We start from the raw sequence: 24254 nt of genomic DNA, 5'->3' as shown, positions 1-24254 counted from the left end.
GACCCATACCTGTACTAACTAAAGGGGTCGATCTACTTCTATATTTCTTGCTAGTGGAGGTGGTGTACCCAGTAGGGATGCACTGAATCCACTATTTTGGATTCGGCTGAACCCCTGAATCAGGGTTGCCACCTTTATGTCTGGATGAGACAGGGCGGGGGTGTGGGGGGTGGGTCTGTGATGTCAGTGGGCGTGTATGTGACTTCAGTGGGCGGGGCTATGACGCAGCAATCAGCGATTGCCCGATCGCCGTGTCCATCAAGGGAATCCCGCCTGGTTTTCCTTATTTGGAAAACTGGTCAGGAAGTATAGACCCGGGCAGCCCCTCAAAATACCGGGCTGTCCAGGTCAAAACCGGACAGGCGGCAATCCTAGCCTGAATCCTTTGTGAAAGATTAGGCCGCACACCGAACTGAATCCGAATCCTAATTTGCAAATTAGGGCTGGGAAAGGGAAAAACATTTTTACTTTCTTGTTTTGTGACTAAAAATCACGTGATTTCCCTCCCCACTCCTAATTTGCATATGCAAATTAGGATTCGGTTCGGCTGGGCAGAAGGATTCGGCCGAATCCTGTATTCGGTGCATCCCTAGTACCCAGTGCTGACCCTCCTCACTTTCCATGGCTACTTATCTATAGACCAGGTAAGAGGAAAGGGCACGTGCTGAGTGGGTTTTCTGCATATTTCTGGAAATAAAAAGATGGATTTTAAATTTACAAGGAGCCAGTGAAAAATAATAAAACCCCCACTTTTCCTTGTGGCGTTAATCTCCCCCTGCCTGCTTGTGTATGGTCTCCTTTTAGCCTATGGCACGCAGCAATTAGGGACAGTTTGTTATGTTATTCTTCGTTGGGAAAACAATAAAACCTTCCGTATATTCCATTCCGCTGCTAATCTCCCATACCTGAACAGACAACAGTATTCCAAGAACTCCGCTCAGTAATGTGGTGTGAAAGAAAGCATTCTTCATGAAAGTCCACCCTGATTCAAATACACCTCAGGAGGTTATATAAGATATGTGTAAAAAAAAAAGTACAGTAAGTGCAGTTCTTTCACTGAGTTTTTCCGCTTAACTCAGTATGTATTCTTCCTTTAGGTCGGATCTTCGTGTACTGTACTAATTTTTCCCCTCCTTTTTGGGCCTCTCTTTTAGAATTTAAAAACGTTCCTTGAATTCTTTGAAGACTGAAAGTGTGAAAGAGCTGCCGAATTTAGGAAAGGAAGAGAGGAAACTGATGAGGATGGAGCTGCAGACTCTACAGGAAGCCCTAAAAGTGGAAATACAGGTTCACCAGGTGAGACTACCTATAGCTGTAATCAGTAGTCTTTTGTAGGTGTACAGTCTATCAGCTAGGGATTCACTGAATCATGAATTTGGTTCGGGATTTGAAAAATGGTAGGATTCAACCAAATCCAAGTTTCTTGCAAACTGCATCTGAAACCTTAAAGGGATACTGTCATGATTTTTATGGTGTAGTATGTATTTCTACATTACAATGTTTACACTGCAAATAATTCACTCTACCATATAAAATGTCACTCCTAAGCCAACAACTGTATTATTTTTTAGTTGTAATATTGGTGTGTAGGTGCATCTCAGGTCATTTTGCCTGGTCATGTGCTTTCAGAAAGAGGTGAGAGTGTGAGAGAGATGTGATGCTCCCCGTATTTGGCTTGATATTGCTTTCAGAAAGAGCCAGCACTTTAGGATGGAACTGCTTTCTGGCAGGCTGTTGTTTCTCCTACTCAATGTAACTGAAGGAGTCGCAGTGGGACATGGGGGGAGATATCACTCCAACTTGCAGTTCAGCAGTAAAGAGTGACTGAAGTGAAGTTTGTCAGAGCACACATCACATGTCTGGGAGCACCTGGGAAATGGACAATATATCTAGCCGCATGTCAGATCTCAAAATGAAATATAAAGAAATCAGAAAAACTGATTTCAGTGCAGATTTCTGCACTATTAACTGATGTGTTTTGTAAAAAAAAACATGTTTTCCCGCGACAGTATCCCTTTAACATCACAAGACTTTTTTCTTAATTTGCTGCTGTTTTTCCTGTGATTTATCTTTTGTAAATATCAGTTAGGGTTTAGAGTTGGTTCGGGATTCGCCATTCTTGTTATTCAGCTGAATTCAAAGAAAAGGACGATTTGATGCACTGCAGTACTGTAGAATTCATCAGGTTCTGTGGCTGATTAATTGTGTTAAGGTGGTCATCTATTAGCAGAAAAAAACCTCCAACTTGAACTTCCACAGAGAGTCGGCAGCTTTTTGGCTCAAGCATGTGGCTCTTGACAGCCTGCCTGACCAATATCTCCATGAAAATTGTCCAGATATTTATCAAGACGTTTAAAAAAAATCCCCTCAGGAGAGGACTTTATCAGCGGTGGTGGGCACAAGCACATATTTGGCCCCTGGGCTGGCATGTAGTTGGCCAAATCAGATAAAAATCCACTCAGTTGGCAGATGTGCTAAATGAGCAGATCTGTTTGTTAAAGTTCGGCTTTTTGTTCTACTGCGCATGCGCACCCGCAATAAGAAAGAAGAAGCAGGAAGACGATCGCTCTGCGGTGCTTATTGGAATAACCCCAGGCCGTTGCAGTTTACTGTGAATAGGAGCACTGGCCGGGATGTTAGTTAAGTAGATACAATCACTTGGAGTGCCGAACCCGCACCCGCACCCGACCCTAACCCACCCTCCCGTGGCCCACACCCGCACTTCATAGACCGTGGCAACCCGCCGATGATGTCACACAAGGGGCAGGGCTAGCAGGCGCAGCTTCTATAAAAGACGTATTTGGAAGCCGGCATTTGGTGGTGGCGGGCGGGGAGAGCAGGAAAAGAGCTCAACCTGCACCCGCCCACCACAAAGTTTGCGAGGTCGGGTAAACCTGTGGGTATCGGGTTGGCCCGAGCATCACTACTAGAAACCTTAATTATAAAGAGTGACAGGACTTCTGCTTTGTGCAAGGTTGTTTCCACTTATTGAAATTCTCACCTCGACGTGGGGTGATTTTTATGAACACATTTCTCCTCACTCCTGATCATTTCTTCCACCTTTGAAAACGTCCATGTTACCTATTTTTTTTAGTTTGTTTTTATTTTTCAAACCCAGTTCTGACTTTTAACATTGTGCAGCATATAACTTTGAAGCAGGAACGTTTCCCTTTTACACTGTCGAAGCTGAGCAACACTTGTAGGAATCTCTTTGCCCCGTTACATTCTTTTTTGATGCACATGGATCTTAAAAAAAGATAAAACACTGAATCATGTGAGGCATCAAACATCTTAAGATGCAATAAAAATATTTGCCATCTAGGTTAATCTGAGCTTAGTAACATTTGAAAAAGCTGCACAATGCATTTGCAGTCAGTTCTTGCTGTCCTTTTTTTGTTCTTGGGGCTACAGGACATACTACTTGCAGCTTCTCTCCTTTCCTTTCAGGCACCAATTAAAAGAACAGTAATACCAAACAGTACTAAAAGTGTTTTAAAGGAATGACAATATAATGTAGTGTTGCCCTGCGCTGATAAAACTGGTGTGTTTGCTTCAGAAAAACAACTATAGTTTATATAAACAAGCTGCTGTGTAGCAATGGTGGCAGCCATTCAAGCACAGGATACACCGTAGATAACAGATAAGTACTACTATAGTTTATATAAACAAGCTGCTGTGTAGCCATGGGGGCAGCCATTCAAGCACAGGATACACAGTAGATAACAGATAAGTACTACTATAGTTTATATAAACAAGCTGCTGTGTAGCCATGGGGGCAGCCATTCAAGCAAAGGATACACAGTAGATAACAGATAAGTACTACTTTAGTTTATAGAAACAAGCTGCTTTGTAGACATTGGAGTAGCCATTCAAGCACAGGATACACAGTAGATAACAGATAAGTACTACTATTGTTTATATAAACAAGCTGCTGTGTCCACTAAATACACCTCGTGCGTTTTGTGTGCATTAACACGTCTTCTTGGTTGTTCCTATTGCTTCCTGAAGCTATGAGTTGTGGTTGGGCTTATGGTCAGCGCCACATTGGGATGCCTTGTAGGAACAGTGCAGTGCAAAAATACAAACTGGGTAAATAGATAGACGACTGTGCAAAATAAAAAATGTTTTAATATAGTTAGTTAATCAAAAATGTAATGTATAAAGAATGGAGTGACTACTTCCTGCTTTTCATGCTCTCTAACTCTGAGTTATAATATCAATATATTGATATAAGGATCAATTGCAAACTCACTGAACAGTTATGACCCATGTGGCCTCCCCTCAAGTCTCTGATTGGTAACCAATCAGTGGAAACCATGTCTGCTGCAGAGCAGGAAGTAGTGTTGTGTTCTGTTATGTTAGACATCCAGTGACTCCATACATACATTTTTTTGGGACTTTTGCCAGAAATAATCGTATTTTTGGGCTAATTCCAGCACAGACCACAGAAACTTCCAACTAGTATAGGGACCTCTCCTATTGACTTTTATACTAACTTGGCGGGTCTGAGATGGCAGATCTTTAGATTCTGACTTTTTGCAGCATCAGTCTTTAATAAATCCCCCCAAAAAATAAAATTTTAGTTTTGGACCAAAAAGCCTGACTGGATTTTAGTAAATAACCCCCGTAATGTCTTGCAAAGAATCCTATTTATAGCTGAAGCAGTGTAGAGGACATCACATCTCTAGAGGGCTCCATCTAGCTTGCAGGCCTCCAGTTTGCCAGAATATATGTGGCACTTCAGTTGCTGCACCATGTATGGAAACATAAGGCCAGACTTGTGGTAAGGAGATGACTTTGGAAGTTATAGATCCCAAAAACATGAGGCTTCTACATATAATATGAAGACCAAGTGAAACCTAATACAGGTATGGGATCCATTATCTGGAAACCCATTATACAGAAAGCTCCGAATTACGGAAAGTCCATCTCCCATAGATTCCATTTTATCCTAATAAATCTAATAAATATATAATAAATAAAAATCTGTAAAAAGGATTTCCTTTTTCTCTGTAATAATAAATCAGTACCTTGTTCATGATCCAATCTTAGATACTATTAATCCTTCTTGGAAGCAAAACCAGCCTATTGGGTTTATTTCATATTTACATGATTTTATAGTAGACTTAAGGCATGAAGATCCAAATTACAGAAAGATCTGATACCTGGAAAGACCCAGGTCCTGAGGGTTCTGAATAACAGGTCCCATACCTGTAGAGCATTCTTAACACAGTTAGGGGCAGATTTATCATAAAAAACTTCGAATTTCAAAGTATTTTTTGGGTACTTCGACCATCGAATAGGCCAAATTCGGCTTCGATTCTAATTGAAAATACTTTGAATATCTAACCATTAGAAAATTAGAAAAGTACTGTCTCTTTAAAAACTTAGACTTTGACACTTCGCCTTAACTTTAAACCTGCCGAATTTCTATGTTAGCCTATGGGGACCTCCTAGAACGTAGAGCCAAAATGTGGCTAGTTTTAAAATGTCAAAGTTTTTTTTTTTTGAAAATCGTTCGATCGATTAAATCGTTTGAATTGATCGATTTCAATGATTTTACTTTGACCAAAAATGGCCAAAAATTCAAAAAGAAAAGTTCGACTATCGAATTTGGCCAATTCGATGGTCGAATTTCGAAGTTTTTTAACCTCGAAATTCGACCCTTGATAAAGCTGCACCTTAAAGTTAAATTAAAGGTAGACAACTTCTTCAAAGCTATAAATATGCAGTGAATCAGAAGGCTTCTTCACCTTTCTTTGACCACTTTAACAGCCCTCTTAATGAACATTGTCTTGCATATATTTTAAATCATGAGTAATGATAATGTTTGCTTTTCTGTCTCTTAGAAACTGGTTGCCCAGATGAAGCAGGATCCTCAGGTAAGTTTTGTATTCAATGCTGCTTTTTTTTTTTTTTTTTTTTTTTAAAAAAAAATTAACATTCTTGATTTGGCCTAAAAAAAAAAGTTGCCCTTTTTTGTCCTTGCTGTGTTGATATTTCATCTTTAAAAGCAACGTTTCTCAAATTAAAATAAGGAGACTCAATGTTAAGCCACAGTGCTAAGTGCTTCATCTGTAATTCTAGCACCGTGTACATGATAGGAGATGTGCCTGGTATACCGGTGCTTATAAGTGGCATTTAGGAGATACTGCAGGTTGCATTTGTAGGTTATATTACAGGGCACACATTTATCATGGGTGTCTCTTCCTAACTGACTCCTGTATCTAGCAGTAAAATAAATATATATACAGGTATGGGATCTGTTATCCAGAATGCTCAGGACCTGGGGCTTTCCATATAGTGGCTCTTTCTGTAATTCGAATCTCTATACCTTAAGTCTACTAAATAACCATTTAAACATTAATTAAACCCAATAGGATTGTTTTGCATCCTATAAGAACTAATTATATCTTAGTTGGGATTAAGTACAAGATACCGTTTCATTACAACAAGGATAAAGGAAATCCTTTTTAAAAACTGGAATTATTTGTCTATAATGAAGTCTATGGGAGAGCACATTTCTGTTATTCGGATCTTTCTGTACAACGGATCCTATACCTGCTTTCACTTCAACTCTACACAAAACATACTGATGCCTATGTTCCCCGTTATTATCATTACTTCCGCTACTACAATATCCTTCTCATAATCTTCAGTTGAAGACACTTGTTGGCATTTAGTCTTTGCTGTCTGTCTCTATAAAAGTCATGGCAACAAATCTTCCTTTGTGACATTCTGCAAGACTTAAATTACGCCGGGTGCCCGCATGTAAAATTCAGATACACATACTTTTTGGCCAAGATCGTATTCAGACAGCACATCTGTGATATTTAAAAAAAAAAAGTCTGATCTTGTTGGAGGCACAAAATATGACAGCCACAAATTGAAAAGGGAAATTGAAGCACATGGCAGTGGGGCTTGTTTGTTACCAATACCCTTCTTCTGAGATTATCGTCTTAGATAAAAAATATTGCAGGGATGACTTAAATAAATGTCTTAATATATAAAGATATTAGAATGAGGGTGCAACTGGTAGTTGGCATTGAGGATGATTTTATCTTATCATTTATGTTCACTATATCCATTCTTAGTCTGGATGCACCTAATCCAGGATTCGGCCTTTTTCAGCAGGATTCGGCTGAATTCTTCTGGCTGTCTGATCCGAATCCTAATTTGCATATGTAAATTAGGGGCGGGGAGGGAAATTGTGTGGCTTTTTGTCCCAAAACAAGGAAGTAAAAAAAATGTTTTCCTTTTCCCATCCCCTAATTTGCATATGCAAATTCGGATTCGGTTCGGTATTCTGCCAAATCTTTTGCGAAGGATTCGGGGGTTCGGCCAAATCCAAAATAGTGAATTCGGTGTATCCCTAAGGGTAGGACTCCACGAGCGTTTTCGGCGCAATCCGACGTGCTGCTAATGCAACAAAAATAAGATAAGTAATAGAATTGTCGGATGGTGTTGCAGCGTTGATCCGACGCGACACGACTGTCGGATGCAGACACCATGCGAAATTCTATTAATTACCTTATTTTTGTCGCATGCGTTTTGTCACAGCTCGTCGGATTGCGCCGAAAACGCCTGTGGAGTTCTACCCTAATTCTTTGGCCTGTTTTTGCCTGCGCTCCCCTGCGTTGTGCTTTCTTCCGTTCACCCGCATGGGAGCGCAGGAGTAGACGCACTCAATTATTTTGAAGGGGGCTGTTCTCACACAAATGCATGTATGCGCCGAATGCAGGTGAAATGCAACATGATCGCCCCACCTGTGTTTGCCGCTTACATGCGTTTGTGTGAGTACAGCCTACTCCTGCGCTCCCCTGTGGCTGAACGGAAGAAAGAACAATGCAGGGGAGCGCAGGTAAAACCGCCCGTGTGTAAGGGACCCTAGACTGATGTGCTGTTTATACGGTGTGCTATATACACATTCTCATTATGTACGTCTGTTCTCTTTCTTGTTTAGAATGCAGACTTGAAGAAGCAGCTACATGAACTCCAAGCCAAAATCACATCTTTGAGTGAAAAGCAAGTAAGGGGGAAAAAAAAAGTTTTTATTTGTTGTGTTTTTCCTTTTGTCCTTTCCAAATTGATGACTATGAGAAAAATGTCTGCCTGCTTTATGTCTGTATGTTTGAGCAGTAGGTTGATCATCCAAATCAGTCACGGGCCTCAAACGCACAAATGTTCATTCATTGAGGGCAACAATTTTTCAAACTTCAAATGTTTCCGAGTGACCAGCATTAGTAAGCATCAGTTGCAAGAAATTGTATTATTACAGAGGAATAAATAGCTCATCGGACAATATTGCTTGAAAGCTTGACTGTTGACATAGATTCCGTGGCAGGTAAGACAATGGGATTCTTGATTTTTAAAGCAGTACAGGAATAACAAGAGTCCAGACTGGGCTATATTCCATGTATCGGCACCCAATGATCCTCAGCTGCTAAAGTAGGGAGAAAAAGCTTTACCAAAAAAGTTCTGTGCCTGGCGCTGTACGATTTTTGGCAGTGGAGTTGACAATTGGTACATGCTCAAACTGTACAGGTATGGGACCTGTTATCCAAAATGCTGGGGACCTGGGGGTTTTCCGGATAAGGGATCTTTTCGTAACTTGGGTCTTCATACCTTAAGTCTACCAGAAAATCCTGTAAACATTAAATAAACCCAATAGGCTGGTTTTGCTTCCAATAAGGATTAATTATATCTTAGTTGGGATCAAGTACAAGCTACTGTTTTATTATTACAGAGAAAAAGGTAATAATTTTGAAAAAATTGGATTGTTTGATTATAGTTGAGTCTATGGGAGACAGTCTTTCTGTAATTTAAAGCTTTCTGCATAACTGGTTTCCGGTTAACTGATCCAATACCTGTACTGCAGTAATGTGCATGCGCCAATTGCTCATGGGAAGAGAGTGGGATGATGCTTTGGGCAGCGCCAGACCAAAAATACAGCCCTGATTCCAGATTGTATCTTACCTTAGGGCTCATACAGACGAGCGTTTTTTACCTGTGCTCCCCTGCATTCCGGTTTCATGCGTTCAGCCACAGGGGAGCACAGGAGTAGATGCACTGAATTATTTTCAATGGGGCTGTATTTACACAGACGCATGCAAGTGCCAAACGCAGGTTAGGAAGCAGCATGTTGCATTTGCCCTGCATTGGGCACTTACATGTGTCTGTGTGACTACAGCCCCATTGAAAGTAGTGTGTCTACTCCTGCACTCCCCTGTGGCTGAACGCATGAACCCGGAACGCAGGGGAGCGCAGGTAAAAACGCTCGTCTGTAAGAGCCCTAAGTGTTGTTTTTTATATGATAAATGTGTGAAATAGTGATGTGCGGGTCGGGCGGGTTCGGCTCAACCTCGCAGTGCTCCTCGCGGGTGCAGCTCTTCTCCTGCTCTCCCCGCCCACCACCTTCACAATGCCGGCATCCGGGTTCCGGTTTTTAGTCTCGCGTCTGCTCGCCCCGCCCCTTTTGCGAAGTCATTGGCGGGTCGGGCGTGGGTCTATAAAAGGACCCCGGAAGCGCTGGCTGGCGCGGGTTGCAGCATGGCGGGTTAGGGTCGGGTGCGGGTCATGAAAACCCTGACCCGCACATCACTAGTGTGAACAGTTCCTGTTCAGGCTAACAGTCTCTGTCTTTTGCATGGTATTATTTTATCAAATGACAATGTTTCAATTACTGTGTATCAAGCATTTTCTGGATTCTTGCTTGGTTTTGATAACCACCTGTGGATTCCGCTGTATATAATTTGGGTTTTGATTAAAAAGTTCCTTCTGCTGACTAGGAGCAGCTAGTTAGCAAGTCGCTTTTAGCTTCTCTATGCCAGTACATAAGGATAGTTCTGAAACAATAAAGCAAATCATTTCCTTCAGTGTTCTTTTCCCTTTCATAAAGCTATTTGAATTAAAGGGGAAGTATTTCTTTTGAAGTTTTTTTTTTTTTTAAAGCTACTAGCATTTGTTGGTTACCTTTGTGCCAAAGCAGGGCCCTCATTACCTACTGCATCAGTTTGTCTGGATGTCATTTATAATGTACCCTTATGTATAGTGCATTCAGAATATGTTGATGCTGTAGAAATAAATGTAATGAGGATAATAAAATTCCTATGATTCTTTTGTAGGATTTTATTGAATAACACAAATCTTTCAAATGTTTCATAGGATTTGCAATTTAGATTTATAATATTTTTCGACACGCTGCTTGAAGGATGCGATCAGTCGATGTGAGGGTAACCCACAAAAGCTCTCAAATCTTACAGCCTACAGGCTTTCGTGAGATTTTAATGCATAGGGTTTTCGGTGATGTTCTGAAGCTGAAGTATGTGCTGTTTATAATATAGATACAAAGGGCTGATCTAGATTTTCAATAAAAATAAAGGGGTATTGAAAAACGGTACCACATGACTCATGCAGTGCTTTCTCTGAAGCCAAAACTTCTCTTATAATATCATATATATATATTTAATCATATTAACGGGTGCTTGAGGTATTTTGCATTGGTCTACCTGGATGTGAAGACTTTTAGGGCTATTCCACACGGGGAGATAGCGACGCGTTTGCGGTCGCGGCGACAAAGCGCTGCGACAGTCGCCGCGACCGGCGCAGGCGACAGTTTTGTATGGGCGCCTATGTAAAAACGCCTGTGCTAACCACACGAGGCGATGCGCTTTTCAACAGTCGCCTGAAAATGCCTCGCCAGGCTTTTTCAGGCGACTGTTGAAAAGCGCATCGCCTCGTGTGGTTAGCACAGGCGTTTTTACATAGGCGCCCATACAAAACTGTCGGCGGCGACTGTCGCGGCGCTTTGTCGCCGCGACCGCAAACGCGTCGCTATCTCCCCGTGTGGACTAGCCCTTAAGGTAACCATACATGGGCAGATAGCTCCAGGCCAAAAGATGTCAAACTGACAGTTGATGTGTTAGGCCCTATGCTCAAGTGAGTGCTCTTGCTGGAACTGCTCTAATGTGTAAAGCGTTGGTGCTCATATCTTACAAGTACAAGTATGGGATCTGTTATCTGTAGGGATGCACCGAATCCTCCTGTCCGGCCAAACGGAATCCTAATTTGCATATGCAAATTATGGGCAGGGAAGGAAATCACGTGACTTTTTGTCACAAAACAAGGAAGTAAAAATGGTTTCCACTTCCCATATGCAAATTAGGATTCAGATTTGGTTCGGTATTCGGCCGAATCTTTCGCGAAGGATTCAGGGGTTCAGCCGAATCCAAAATAGTGGATTCAGTGCATATGGAAACCCGTTATCCAGAAAGCTCCGAATTACATAAAGGCCATCTCTCATAGACTCCGTTTTAATAAAATAATAATTAGATTTTTTTTTCATTTTTCATTTGAAAAAATGATTTCCTTTTTCTCTATAATAATAAAACAGTAACTTGTACTTGATCCCAATTAAGATATAATTAATCCTTAAAGCAAACAATCCTACTGGGTTTATTTAATGTTTAAATGGTTTTATAGTACACTTATGGTATGGAGATCCAAATTTTAGAAAGATCACTTATCCGGAAAACCCCAGGTCCCGAGCATTCTCGATAGCAGGTCCCATACCTGTATGTTAAATTCTGTTGAATTCATTGGGACCCTTTATATTTGTTCTTGTTCATTATTATACACAGTGCCAGATTTTGATTTTGTCTGTGTGGCTCACTTCTAATCTGCATTATATAAATCTGCATGCCTTCCTACTCTCAGGCCTAGGCCCCTTTTCTCTCTTAAATAAAGATTCTTTGATCTGGTCTACAGATGTGTGTGCTAACCGAGCCTGCACTCTGGTTTATACAGTACAGGCATTGGATCCGTTAGCTGGAAACTCATGATCCAGAAACCCGTATCCAGAAAGATCCGAATAACGGGAAGGTGGTGTCCGATAGACTCCATTATAATCAAATAATCCAAATTTTTTAAAATCGTTTTTTCCCCTGTAATAATGAAGCAGTCCATTGTACTTGAGCCCAACTAAGATATAATTAATCCTTATTGGAAGCAAAACCAGCCTATTGGGTTTATTTAATGTTTACATGATTTTCTAGTAGACTTAAGGTATGAAGAAAAACCCCAGGTCCCGAGCATTCTGGATAACTGGTCCCATACCTGTACCCAGTGCGGTAGGCCATGTTTGGTCGTATGCATTTACTGGCACCTCTGGGGGGAGAGCAATTTTTCTATGATCGGTGCCCTTTAACATTTATTTTCCTTTTTAGGGATTTTTTTTAATGTGCCAAACCCCATGTAATATAAACCGAAGTGAGACAGTTTACGGCATTTTGTCATTGAGCTTTTTTGCTTGGGGAAAACACTGAGACAATACATGCGTGCTGGCCAACCTAAAGCAACATAGCAGCTGTTCAGGGTTTTTATAAAAATAATATTTATATTTACCCATATCCCTATTGTCATTTCAGTAATGATGTTTTAGAGGTTCAGGTCTGGTTTGCCGAGTATGATAAGCATATGGGGCCTTGCAGAGGAAAAACAAAGACTGAGAAGCCCTAAAAACTATTGATCTTAGTACAGGTATGGGACCTGTTATCTAGAATGCTCAGGACGTGTGGTTTTCTGTAATTTGGATCTTCATACCTTAAGTCCACTAGACAATCATTTAAACTAGGGCTGCACCGAAATCTACTATTTTGGATTCGGCTGAAACCCCCGAATTCTATTCGGGCGAATACTGATCCGATTTCCCTCCCCGCCCCTAATTTGAATATGCAAATTCAGATTCGGTTCGGCTGGGCAGAAGGCACGAATCCAAATCCTGGCTGAATCCCTGGATTCGCTGCATCCCTAATATAAACATTAATAAACCCAACAGCCTGGTTTTGCTTCCAATAAAGTAATATTTGTAAGAAATTGGATTATTTGGATAAAATGGAGTCTATGGGAGACGGCTTTTTCGTAATTTCTGAGCTTTCTGAATAACGGGTTTCTGGATAACGGATCCCATACCTGTACAATTTCATCCTACTGTGCGCGTTGTCCGCTAGGGGACACAATCTTCTATCAGGGTAACAGTGAAGGCAAATTATTTGCTCTAGAGCTCCCGAAAGGCTTGTTACGCTCCTGTCTGATAGCATTAAGGCTGACTAAATGTTACAGATTATTTTTCCATTATAACAGAGTAAAATAAAAATGGGTTAGACTATAATTTTAGCACGTCAGTGCCTTGTGACCGTCTATACTCGATTGATCGCTTAAACTGCGAAAGCAGCAATGCCTAATATTACAGTAATGAAACTTAAAGCATTTAAAAAAAGAATAAAACCTATAACTGCATGCCGCCAGGGCTTCCAAAGTGGGTTGCAGAAATGTTACCCAACTGTGAATTTATTCTAATGGTTTTTGGAATGAAGAGTCTTCTTTTATTCAAGAGCCACACTGCAGGACGCCAGCTTTCACTTACAAATACATAGAAAGCGATGTCAAATATTTATATACAAAGTCATCCTGGGTGCATCTGTAGCAAGGAAATGATGCGCCATTGTTCTTCTTTAATAAGTTGTTTGCTTAGGCTTTAACATTGCCGGGGTTGTGGCATTAACATGAGGCTGTGCAGATTCCTAGATGTAAAGGAGCGGCCATTTATTCTTCGGAGGAACCGTATTCAGCATTTCATAATGAAGGTCAGTTTATTGTATTTCGTGCTGAAGGTTAAGTGCTGTTTGGAGATCGGACACAATTTTAAAGAAACAGTAACATCAAAAAATTTAAATGTGTATAAGTAATGAATAAATAATGTATTGTTGCACTGCACTGGTAAAACTGGTGGTTTTTTTTGCTTCAGAAAGATTATAGTTTATATAAACAATCTGCTTTGTAGCCATTGGGGTAGCCATTCAAGCACAGGATACACAGTAGATAACTGACAAGTACTACTATAGTTTATATAAGCAAGCTGCTGTGTAGCCATGGGGGCAGCCATTCAAGCACAGGATACACAGTAGATAACAGATAAGTACTACTATAGTTTATATAAACAAGCTGCTGTGTAGCCATGGGGCAGCCATTCAAGCACAAGGATGCACAGTAGATAACAGATAAGTACTACTATAGTTTATATAAACAAGCTGCTGTATAGCCATGGGGGCAGCCATTCAAGCACAGGATACACAGTAGATAACTGACAAGTACTACTATAGTTTATATAAACAAGCTGCTGTGTAGCCATGGGGGCAGCCATTCAAGCACAGGATACACAGTAGATAACAGATAAGTACTACTATAGTTTATATAAACAAGCTGCTGTGTAGCCATGGGGCAGCCATTCAAGCACAAGGATGCACAGTAGATAACAGATAAGTACTACTATAGTTTATATAAACAAGCTGCTGTATAGCCATGGGGGCAGCCATTCAAGCACAGGATACACAGTAGATAACACATAAGTACTACTATAGTTTATTTAAACAAGCTGCTGTGTAGCTATGGGGGCAGCCATTCAAGCACATGATACACAGTAGATAACAGATTAATACTACTGTAGTTTATATAAACAAGCTGCTGTGAAGCCATGGGGGCAGCCATTCAAGCACAGGACACACAGTAAATAACAGATAAACTCTGAAGAATCCCATTGTATACTACAGAGCTTTTATGTTATCTGATGTGTATCCTGTTCCTTTTTGCCTGTTTCAGCTTTTAATGGCTGCCCCCATTACTACACAGCAGCTTGTTTATATAAACTAGAGTTGCCTTTCTGAAGCAAACACACCGCTTGTACTAGTGCAGGCCAACGGTGCATTATAGGATGATTTTAGACTTACCGTAAAATCCTTTTCTAGTAGGCCCGAACTGTCAGTGCAAACGTGTGGGTTATGTCTATCTTCACCTCTGGAGGCAGGACAGAATATTAAAAACTCTCGACCCCTCCCCTAGTATATCTAGTCTGGAACCACCTCCCATCCCCAGTTCGTTTATAAAGCTCAATGAGGTGGAAAATCCCAGATAGAAAAAAAAAAAAGGAGAATTAGATCAAGAGCTCGTAAGAAGAATATACAGACAGTAATGTCCACAGACCCATACTAAAATCAGCCTGGGTGGGACTTATTGCACTGACAGTTCGGGCCTACTAGAAAAGGATTTTACGGTAAGTCTAAAATCATCCTTTCTCTAGTCGGCCCTCCTGTCAGTGCAAACGTGTGGGGACGTCCCAAAGCTGTCCCGTAATAAGTAGGGTGGGCAAGATAACGATGTAGTGTAATCATTAATCCATACTCATGTGTTGTGTTATCTTCAACTTGTATTATTGAAAAATGCAAACATTTACTGAATCATCAACAATGGTAAACATTTACTGAATCATCCATAACTATATGAATAAAACATGAGCCATCAACAGTTGTGTCTCAATAAAAATGACAAAAAGAGACAATTTCCCGTGTCATCAATACTGAAAAAGTCATAAACAATTGCTCTACGAGTATCATGACCTTACTGAGCTACCGCTGCCTGTAACACTTTGCGACCAAAAACAGCTGATTGTGAAGCAAAAACATGCAATTTATAGAACTTGATAAAAGTATTTGGAGAGGCCCAAGTGGCTGCCTTGCATATCTGCTCAGATGTGGCTAAATTTTGAAGAGCCCAGGATGTACTCTGTGACCTAGTAGAGTGTGCCTTGACCTTGAACGGCTTTGGTTCTTGTTTGATTTCATAGGCTTTGTTGATTGTCTCTACCAGCCATCTAGCAATGGTTCGTTTGGACACTTGTAAACCTTTGCGTGCTGTGGAATAGGAAATTAGTAGAGATTCAGATTTGCGAAAAACTGCCGTTCTGTGTAGAAAAATCTTAATTGCTCGCACAACATCCAACTTATTGAGTTGAGACTCCTTGTCATTACTTGGATTCGGACAAAAAGATGGTAAAACCAGTTCTTCATTAATGTGGAAGCCTGATACTACCTTTGGTAAGAACCCTGGTACTGTCCTGAGGACCACTTTATCCTGATGAAGGATTAACCATGGTTCTTTACAAGATAATGCCGCCATTTCTGACACTCGTTTTGCCGATGTAATCGCAATAAGAAAAGTCACTTTCAGAAACAACCACTTAAGCTCACATGAGGCAATGGGTTCAAAAGGAGGCCCTTGTAATACTGACAGCACTAACGGTAAATCCCAGGATGGAGTAGGGTCCTTGAATGGAGGTCTAGCATGTAGGACTCCTTGTAAAAACCTCTGAATCGTAGGATCCTCTGCCCACCTAACATTAGATAGGGCGGAGATTTGCGATCTTAGAGTGTTGAGTGCAAGACCCTTAGAAAAGCCATCCGTAAGAAATTGTGTGATCACTTGTGTGGTACTGTCTGACCAGATTAACTGTCTGGCTGAGCACCATTGAATGAAAGTACTCCATACCTTATAGTAGGCCTTTGCTGTAGAAGGTTTCCTGGCCTGAAGTATTATTTTTATGGCTGCTGGTGTGAATCCCTTCTGTGCCCATAGCTGGGTCTCAAGAGCCAGGCCGTTAAACTGAGCATGTTTAAGTTGTGGTGTCTGGCTGGCCCTTGTGTCAATAGATCGGGCAGTAGAGGTAGCCGCCATGGTGTGGCCACCGACATATTGATCAGGTCTGAGTACCACAGTCTGTTTGGCCAATCTGGCGCAATAAGAATGGTCGTGACATGTTCTTGTTTGATCTTTGCAATTATTCTGGGGAGAATTGCTAACGGTGGGAATGCATACACCTTGTTGAAATTCCATGGAATTACTAGTGCATCCGTAAATGCTGCTCCCGGGTCTCTGGTCCTGGAGCAGTAACATGGAAGTTTGAAATTTTGTCTGGATGCTAAAATGTCTATGTCTGCTACTCCCCACCTTTCCATTAATTTTGCAAAAACTTCGTCGTGCAAGGCCCATTCTCCTTGGTCTATTGTCTGTCTGCTGAGGAAGTCTGCTTCCCAGTTCAGAACTCCCGGAATGAAGACTGCCGATATGACTGGAACTGTCTTTTCTGCCCATGTCAACACCTTTGTTACTTCCAGCATCGCTAGGTGACTCCGCGTCCCCCCCTGCTTGTTGACATATGCCACTGCTGTAGCATTGTCCGATTGCACCCGGACTGGATGTGATCGTAGCAGGTTTGACCATCCGTGTAGTGCTAAGACGATTGCCCTCAGTTCTAATATGTTGATTGGGAGTTGTGCTTCCTGTTGAGTCCACCTGCCCTGAAGTGTGAATGTGCGGTATACTGCACCCCATCCAAATTTGCTGGCGTCGGTTGTGACTACTTCCCATTCTGGTTGAGACCAGCTTCTGCCCATCGCTAGATGCGCTCGGACTGTCCACAAATGTAAGCTGGCCTTGGTGATCTCGGCTATGGGAATTGTCTGTTGCAGTTCCCGATGGTTCTTGTTCCAGTGTTGGAGAAAATTGTGTTGCAGGGTCCTCATGTGAAATCTGGCATACGGAATGGCTTCCAAGGCTGCCACCATGTAGCCTAGCAGTTGCAGGCAGTCCCAGGCAGATACTTGTTCCTTGCAGAGAAATAACTGAGTGCACGTGCTCAATGTTTGTATTTTTTCGTCTGTCAGTTGGACTGTTTGAGTTGCGGTATCGAACAGTAGTCCTAGGAACTGAATGCGCTGTGTCGGTATGAGGACGCTTTTGCGATGATTTATAAGCCAGCCATGCTGTTGCAATACTTGCAAGCAAACTTGTGTGTCTGCTGCGATCTGTGCTGCTGTCTGAGCCTTGAGAAGCAGGTCGTCTAGGTACGGTAAAATGTGGATTCCTCCACGTCTGAGGTATGCCATCACTGGTGCTAAGACCTTTGTAAATATCCGTGGAGCGGTACAGAGACCGAAAGGTAGAGCTGTGAATTGGAAATGTTGCTCTTTGACTGCGAATCGCAGGAATGGTTGTGAGCTTGGATGGACTGGCACATGTAAGTACGCATCGCTGAGGTCGATTGACACCATGAATCCGTTCGGTTCCATGAAGGCTATGGTGGAACGTACGGACTCCATTTTGAACCTGTGGTTGTACACAAACTTGTTTAACTGTTTTAAATTGAGAACAGGTCTGAAGGTGCCTTCCTTTTTTGGCACCAGAAAAAGGTTGGAGTAGAAGCCTCTGAACTTTTGTGAATCTGGCACTGGCACAATGACTCCTGCTTGTAGGAGAGAGTTTACTGCGTGGTCTAATGCTCCCCGTCTTTTTGGAGGAACCACCGATGGAACAAATCGTTTTGGTGGGATGGATGAAAAAGGGATCTTGTAACCATTTTGGATAATGTGGAGGACCCATTGATCTGTCACATGTGTCTCCCACACAGTGTGGAATTGTTTTAATCTGCCCCCCACTCGCCCCTCCAGATGTTGTGGAGCGTAGTCATGAAGATAATGCCTTCTGGGGGACTGGCTTTCTAGATTGTCTAGCTGGGTGTTGCCACTGTGGTCTGGCCTTTCGTGCGCTCTGGTCAGAGTTGGTGTTTCTAAACGAAGAAGAGCGAAAGGAACGAAAATTTTTATTGTGGGATTGCCACGGTCTTTTACCGGTGAACCTGTGTGTTTGATCTGGTCTCCCTTTCTTGCCCGTCGGAAGGAAGGTGCTTTTCCCTCCAGTGACATCCGAAATTATCTGCTTTAAATCAGGACCAAACAAGGAATCTCCTGTGTATTTGAGGTTCAGTAATTTGTTCTTGGATGCTGTGTCGCCCGACCAGTGACGTAACCATAGCGCCCTCCTGGCAACCACCGTACTGGCCGTGGCCTTTGCTGCCAATCGTACCATCTCCAAAGCGGAGTCCGCTAGGAATGCCACAGTAGTGTGTAGCTTATCCACTTCTGTAGCTAGTTGTTGTGCTGTTGAAGGTGGATGTAAAGCTAGCTCCTGGGTCCAATGTTTTGCGGTGCGGGCCAGTCCAGCCGTTGCTGTTGCTGGGCGTAGAATTGCCGTGGTCTGGGTATAAGCTCTCTTTAGAGCCGGCTCTAGTTTCTTGTCCATTGGGTCCTTAAAGGCCGCTTCTTCCGTAGGTAAAGTAGTTTGCTTAGAGAGACGTGCGACTGCTGAATCCACCTTTGGAGGTCTATCCCAAACTTTACGGTGTTCTTCTGGAACAGGATAAGTATTGTAAAATCGCTTATTTAAAGTTGAACGGCGATCAGGTTGCGCCCATTCAGCTTCAATGGCCTGAGAGACAGCTTTGAAAACTGGAAAGGATCGTGTCTTTTTCTGGTAGACCCCTAGGACTTTATCAGCTTTGGATATTGCTACTGATTCATCCTTAATTTCTAGAGTGTCCATCATTGCTTTTAACAACTTGCTTGAGACCTCTGGTCTGGCCAAATCATTTGTGTGTTCAGTTTCAGAATCACTGGCCGAGTCTGAGTCCTGGTGATCAGACGTCTGTAAGTCAGAAACACTCTGTGGCCCAGCCTCCTCCTCAGGAAAAAGATCCTCTGGTTCTGATGAGTCTGATAATGTCTCTTGTGCCCTACGTTCCGTGTACTCGAGCGCCTCGCGTATGACGTCACTTGCGCGTCGTTGCGCAATGACGTAGGCGCGTTTCCACGCCACACGGAGCGCCTATCGTGTGTGCACCTAACAGTGCGCGCCTCTACCTTGGCGCCAATGCCGCCATAGTGAAGCCCGGAGGGGGGAGGGTTCCATCCACGGCCCCTAATTTTCTGCACTTACCCCAGGTATGAGTGCGCGTCTCTAAGCCTCATCCCCACTAGGGTAATGTGAGGTCTGGAGTAGCCCAGTATACCTCTCACTCTCCTACTGCAGGTTAGGTGCTGTGAAAAGCCACCGTCTCTGCTATTTATGCCCTTAGGCACATAGTGTATCAGGGCAGTGGAGGCTCTCTGCTGTCATCCCAGCATTGCCTGTTCCATTCCACTTGCTGCTACATGCCAGCAAGGAGGGAATGTTATTATGTTGGGGAGAACTCTGTCCCCCAAATCCTCTCCGTGTGTGTGTTCTGGTGCTTCCATTTACTGCAACTGCCAGCAAAGAGGGAAGGGCACCGATCGTTGGGAGACAGCTTTGCCTGTCTCCAACCAGTGTTCTGTGATAAGATAAAGGAAAATAAGGGAAAACATAAATAAATAAGTAAAAGTTTAGGATAACAAACTCCTTCTGTCCTAACCTCCGAGGCAGGACAAAGAACTGGGGATGGGAGGTGGTTCCAGACTAGATATACTAGGGGAGGGGTCGAGAGTTTTTAATATTCTGTCCTGCCTCCAGAGGTGAAGATAGACATAACCCACACGTTTGCACTGACAGGAGGGTCGACTAGAGAAATTTTCATTACTTGAATACATTTTCATTTATTGGTGTTACAGTTCCTTTAAGTGTTTTAAGTTCCTCTGTTCAGTGGGGCTTCCAGTGGTCTTGTACACAAATATTTCTTTGTTTTCTGCTGCCACAATCCAGTTTCATTTTTGATTTATGGATTTTCTTTTTCCTGGTGGTGAAGCTATTAGCGTTACTGAATTCTGTGCAATTAGCTGTGTGCTGCTCGCTATAGACTTGCCAGTAGGTGGCTTATTAAGGCCTGTATCTTGCCGCGTAACATATAAACAGATGTTCGCTTTCTTCTTTTATTTTGAATGTTGTGAATTTGTAATATAATTTCTTAGAGACAGATTTGCTACACATCCCAAATCAAGCGATTGCGAAATATAAAGGGAAGGTATGCTACAGCCTTGTTTGAAATGCAGGGTTGCCCAGCATCATTTTATGCCAAAGGTTTTAGGTGAAACTGAAGTATTAACATTAGGCTCTGTTTTGGAAGGGTTTTCTTGAACCACCCACAAAATAACATGCATGGTTGTACCTAACAATTTCTCCGCTCAGTATTTTATAGGGATGCACCGAATCCAGGATTCAGTTCAGGATTCAGCCAGGATTCTGCCTTTTTCAGCAGGATTCGGATTCGGCCGAATCCTTCTGCCCGGCCGAACCGAATCCTCATTTGCCTATGCACAAAACGAGGAAGTAAAAAATGTTTTCCCCTTCCCACCCATAATTTGCATATGCAAATGCAAATTAGGATTCTTATTCGGTTCCGTATTCGGCTGAATCTTTCCAAAAGGATTGGGTCCGGCCAAATCCAAAATAGTGGATTCGGTGCATCCCTAGTATTTTATAAACAAACTTCATGGTTCATTTAATAATGTTTTGCATCTTTAAAAGGGAGTTATCATGAAAATTTAATATAAGCTTCATCATACTGAAATAAGAAACTTTCTAAATTCAATCTATTAAAATTTCTGTATTGTTTCTGAAATAATCAAGTTTAGCTTTACTATCCCTTTGTCAGCATCTGTTTCTCTTCATTCTCTCTTCATTCAGCAGTTGGGTGTCAGATAGTCACTGACAGTTAGATCCAATATATCTTATACCTTTTGCCTAGAAGATGTATTAGAGCTCACTCTATATAAATCACCAGACATCATGTCTCTCTACATGCAGAATTTGTGCAAAAGGCAGTTATTTTGTTAGATTTTGTTTTTACTGGAATCAGTTATTTGAGTGAGCTCTAATTTATCTGCTAGGAAAGGAGCCCCCTATAAGATATATTGGATCTAACTGTCAATGAAAATTGACCTTGGAATACCTTGATTTGATATCACAGCAGCTGTAGTCTTTGGGGTCCAGGACCCCAAATATTAAATCCTCACGAGGAGCACTGTAGCTAAAACACAGACTGCACACATGAATATAGCAGTCAAAATGAAAATATTTCACCCTTTCTGTAACTGCATGTACTGTTTGAGTAGAAGTTATTTTTGACTATGTCTTATTAGCTTTTAGAGCAGTGCTCTGTACCTTGGCTTATACAGCTGTAAAGTGGATGCATCAGTAAAGCATAGTACAAAGTTATTGTATAAAACGTGTCATTTAAAATCCCTTCTCTCAAATGCAAGAAAGTAGCACAGAATTCCAAGCTCTACTAAAGAAAAGAAATAATTCCATCCATTACAAAATACTTGTACGCTGCCATCTCTCACAATCTAAAGGTAATGTGAACCCAAAAATAAAACTGCCTACTGAAAAAAAAAATATTTCTAGCCAACTATAGCTCCATAAAAGGACCAGTAACATAAATTTTTTTTTTATTAAAAAATTCCTTAGTGTAGAACGAAAAATAAAAAAACACAAAGACATATTAAACTTTTAAATTGCTAAGTCTTTATTAAGAAATAACTTGCTGAAATTCCACTTGTGTCTTTGTGGTTTTTTTCTTTCTTTCTACAATAACGAATTTTTTTATAAAAAAAATTAGATAGGCATCAAATCCAGGATACAGTTCGGGATTGTCCAGGATTCGGCTTTTTTCAGCAGGATTTTGCCGAATCTTTCTGCCGGCCGAACCAAATCCTAATTTGCATATGCAAATTAGGGGTGGGGAGGGAAATTGCGTGACTTTTTGTAAGAAAACAAGGAAGTAAAATTCCCACCCAGTATTCCCCAAGGATTCAGGAGGTTCAGCCGAAACCAAAATAGTGGATTCGGTGCATCCCCTAAAAAAAAAATTGATGTCACTGATCCTTTAAGAGCAGGGACACACTCTCAGATTCAGGGAGATTAGTTGCTCGGCGACAAATCTCCTCTCCTTCGGCCGATTTATATCCCGAACTGCCTTCACGCCGGCTAGAATGTAAATCGCCGGCGGGATGTCACTCGGATCGCTTTGTTTTCTGAAGTCGCCCGAAGTTGCCTCATGAAGAAACTTCAGGCGACTTCGGGAGATTAGTTGCTCCAAATAAGACGCCCATAGACTCCAATGGGCGAAAAAAATGTGTTGCACGTCAAAATAAATGTTGTTGGCTAATGTGTTTGCTGAATTGTTCGCCGTTTTGCAAATTTTCAGCAAAGCATAACGGGTCAGATTGGCCCATCACTAGTTATTTGTAATTGCAACTGAAACCAGTATTTTTCAGCTCCCCTCTACTAGTTATGTGCGGGCCGACCTGATACCCGCAGGACCCGCTTGGGCTGGTTCGGGTCCACCTCGCAGTGCTCCTCGTGGGTGCTGGTTGACCTCTTCTTCTGCTCTCCCCGCCACCTACAAATGCTGGCATCCGGGTTCCGGTTGCATCTGTGGGTCGGCGCGGGTCTATAAAAGGACCCCCGGAAGCGGTTTTCAGGCGGGCGTGGGTATTGGCAGGGCGGGTTAGGGTCGGGTGCGGGTCAGGGAAACCCTAAACCGCACATCACTACCCTCTACAATTCCACTTTTCTTGCTTTCTTGAAACAATGTAGCAGAAATCAGCCTTGCATGCTTTTTTATGGGTCTGGAAGTCAGTTGGCTTCTGCTACATTGAATCAAAAGGAAGAAACACCTTGGCAGAAAATAGGAGTCTGAGATACTGCTTTAAAGGGGTTGTTCACCTTTAAATTAACTGTTAGTATGATGTAGAGAGGGACAATTTGCAATTGGTTTTCATTTTTTATTATTTGTAGTGTTTGAGTTATTTAGCTTTTTATTCAGTAGCTTTCCAGTTTGTAAATTCAGCAATCTGGTTGCTAGGGTCCAAATTACCCTGGCAACCTTTACTTGATTTGAATAAGAGACTGGAATATGAATAGGAGAGGGCCTGGATAGAAAGATGAATAATAAAAATTATAAAATTTGTAGCTTTACAGAGCATTTGTTTTTTTAGACGAGGTCCGTGACCCCCATTTGAAACCCGGAAAGAGTCAGAAGAAGAAGAAGGCAAATAATTCAAAACCTATAAAAAATAAATAATGAAAAAAAAACGATTGAAAACTTGCTTATAATTGGCTTATCTATAACACACTAAAAGTTAACTTAAAAGCGAACTACCCCTTTAAATTGTGATTATATTAACAAATAACATTTGAACATTTTCTTTTATTAAGCAACAGTTTATTTTTGGGGTTATCCCCATTTTTACTTGTCTCTAGCATTTAAATGTATATGTGCTGTATGCAAGCTATACCCACCAGTAATGTCTAGTACAGGTATGGGAATCGGTTATCCAGAAACCCCTTATCCAGAAAGCTCTGAATTACAGAAAGGCTGTCTCCCATATTATCCAATTTTTTTAAAAATGATTTCCTTTTTCTCTGTAATAATAAAACAGTAGCTTGTACTTGATCCCAACTAAGATATAATTAATCCTTATTGGAAGCAGAACCAGCCTATTGGGTTTATTTAATGTTTATATGATTTTCTAGTAGACTTAAAGAGATACTGAAACCAGAAAATAACATTTCTTTATACTGTAGCTATCGTTATATTTATTTATATATATATA

General features: G+C 41.6%; 1 protein-coding gene across 7 annotated transcripts in view; it reads left to right on the top strand.

Annotated features, from left to right (window-relative positions):
- phf21a.S (PHD finger protein 21A S homeolog) overlaps positions 1–24254 on the top strand; it is a 106069-nt gene that overhangs the window by 34679 nt on the left and 47136 nt on the right. For all 7 annotated transcript variants that reach the window (XM_018260212.2, XM_018260210.2, XM_018260214.2 and 4 more), the window contains exons 2-4: positions 1155–1296; positions 5850–5882; positions 7964–8029. In XM_018260212.2, coding sequence (XP_018115701.1) covers positions 1237–1296; positions 5850–5882; positions 7964–8029 — 159 coding nt within the window. In that variant the 5' untranslated portion in view covers positions 1155–1236. The remainder of the gene's footprint in view (positions 1–1154; positions 1297–5849; positions 5883–7963; positions 8030–24254) is intronic.

The sequence above is a fragment of the Xenopus laevis genome, chromosome 4S (genome assembly GCF_017654675.1).
Source record: "Xenopus laevis strain J_2021 chromosome 4S, Xenopus_laevis_v10.1, whole genome shotgun sequence".
Classification (NCBI taxonomy): Eukaryota; Metazoa; Chordata; class Amphibia; order Anura; family Pipidae; genus Xenopus; species Xenopus laevis.
Note: the sequence above shows the minus strand (reverse complement) of the source record. Positions and strands in the feature narration are given on the sequence as shown.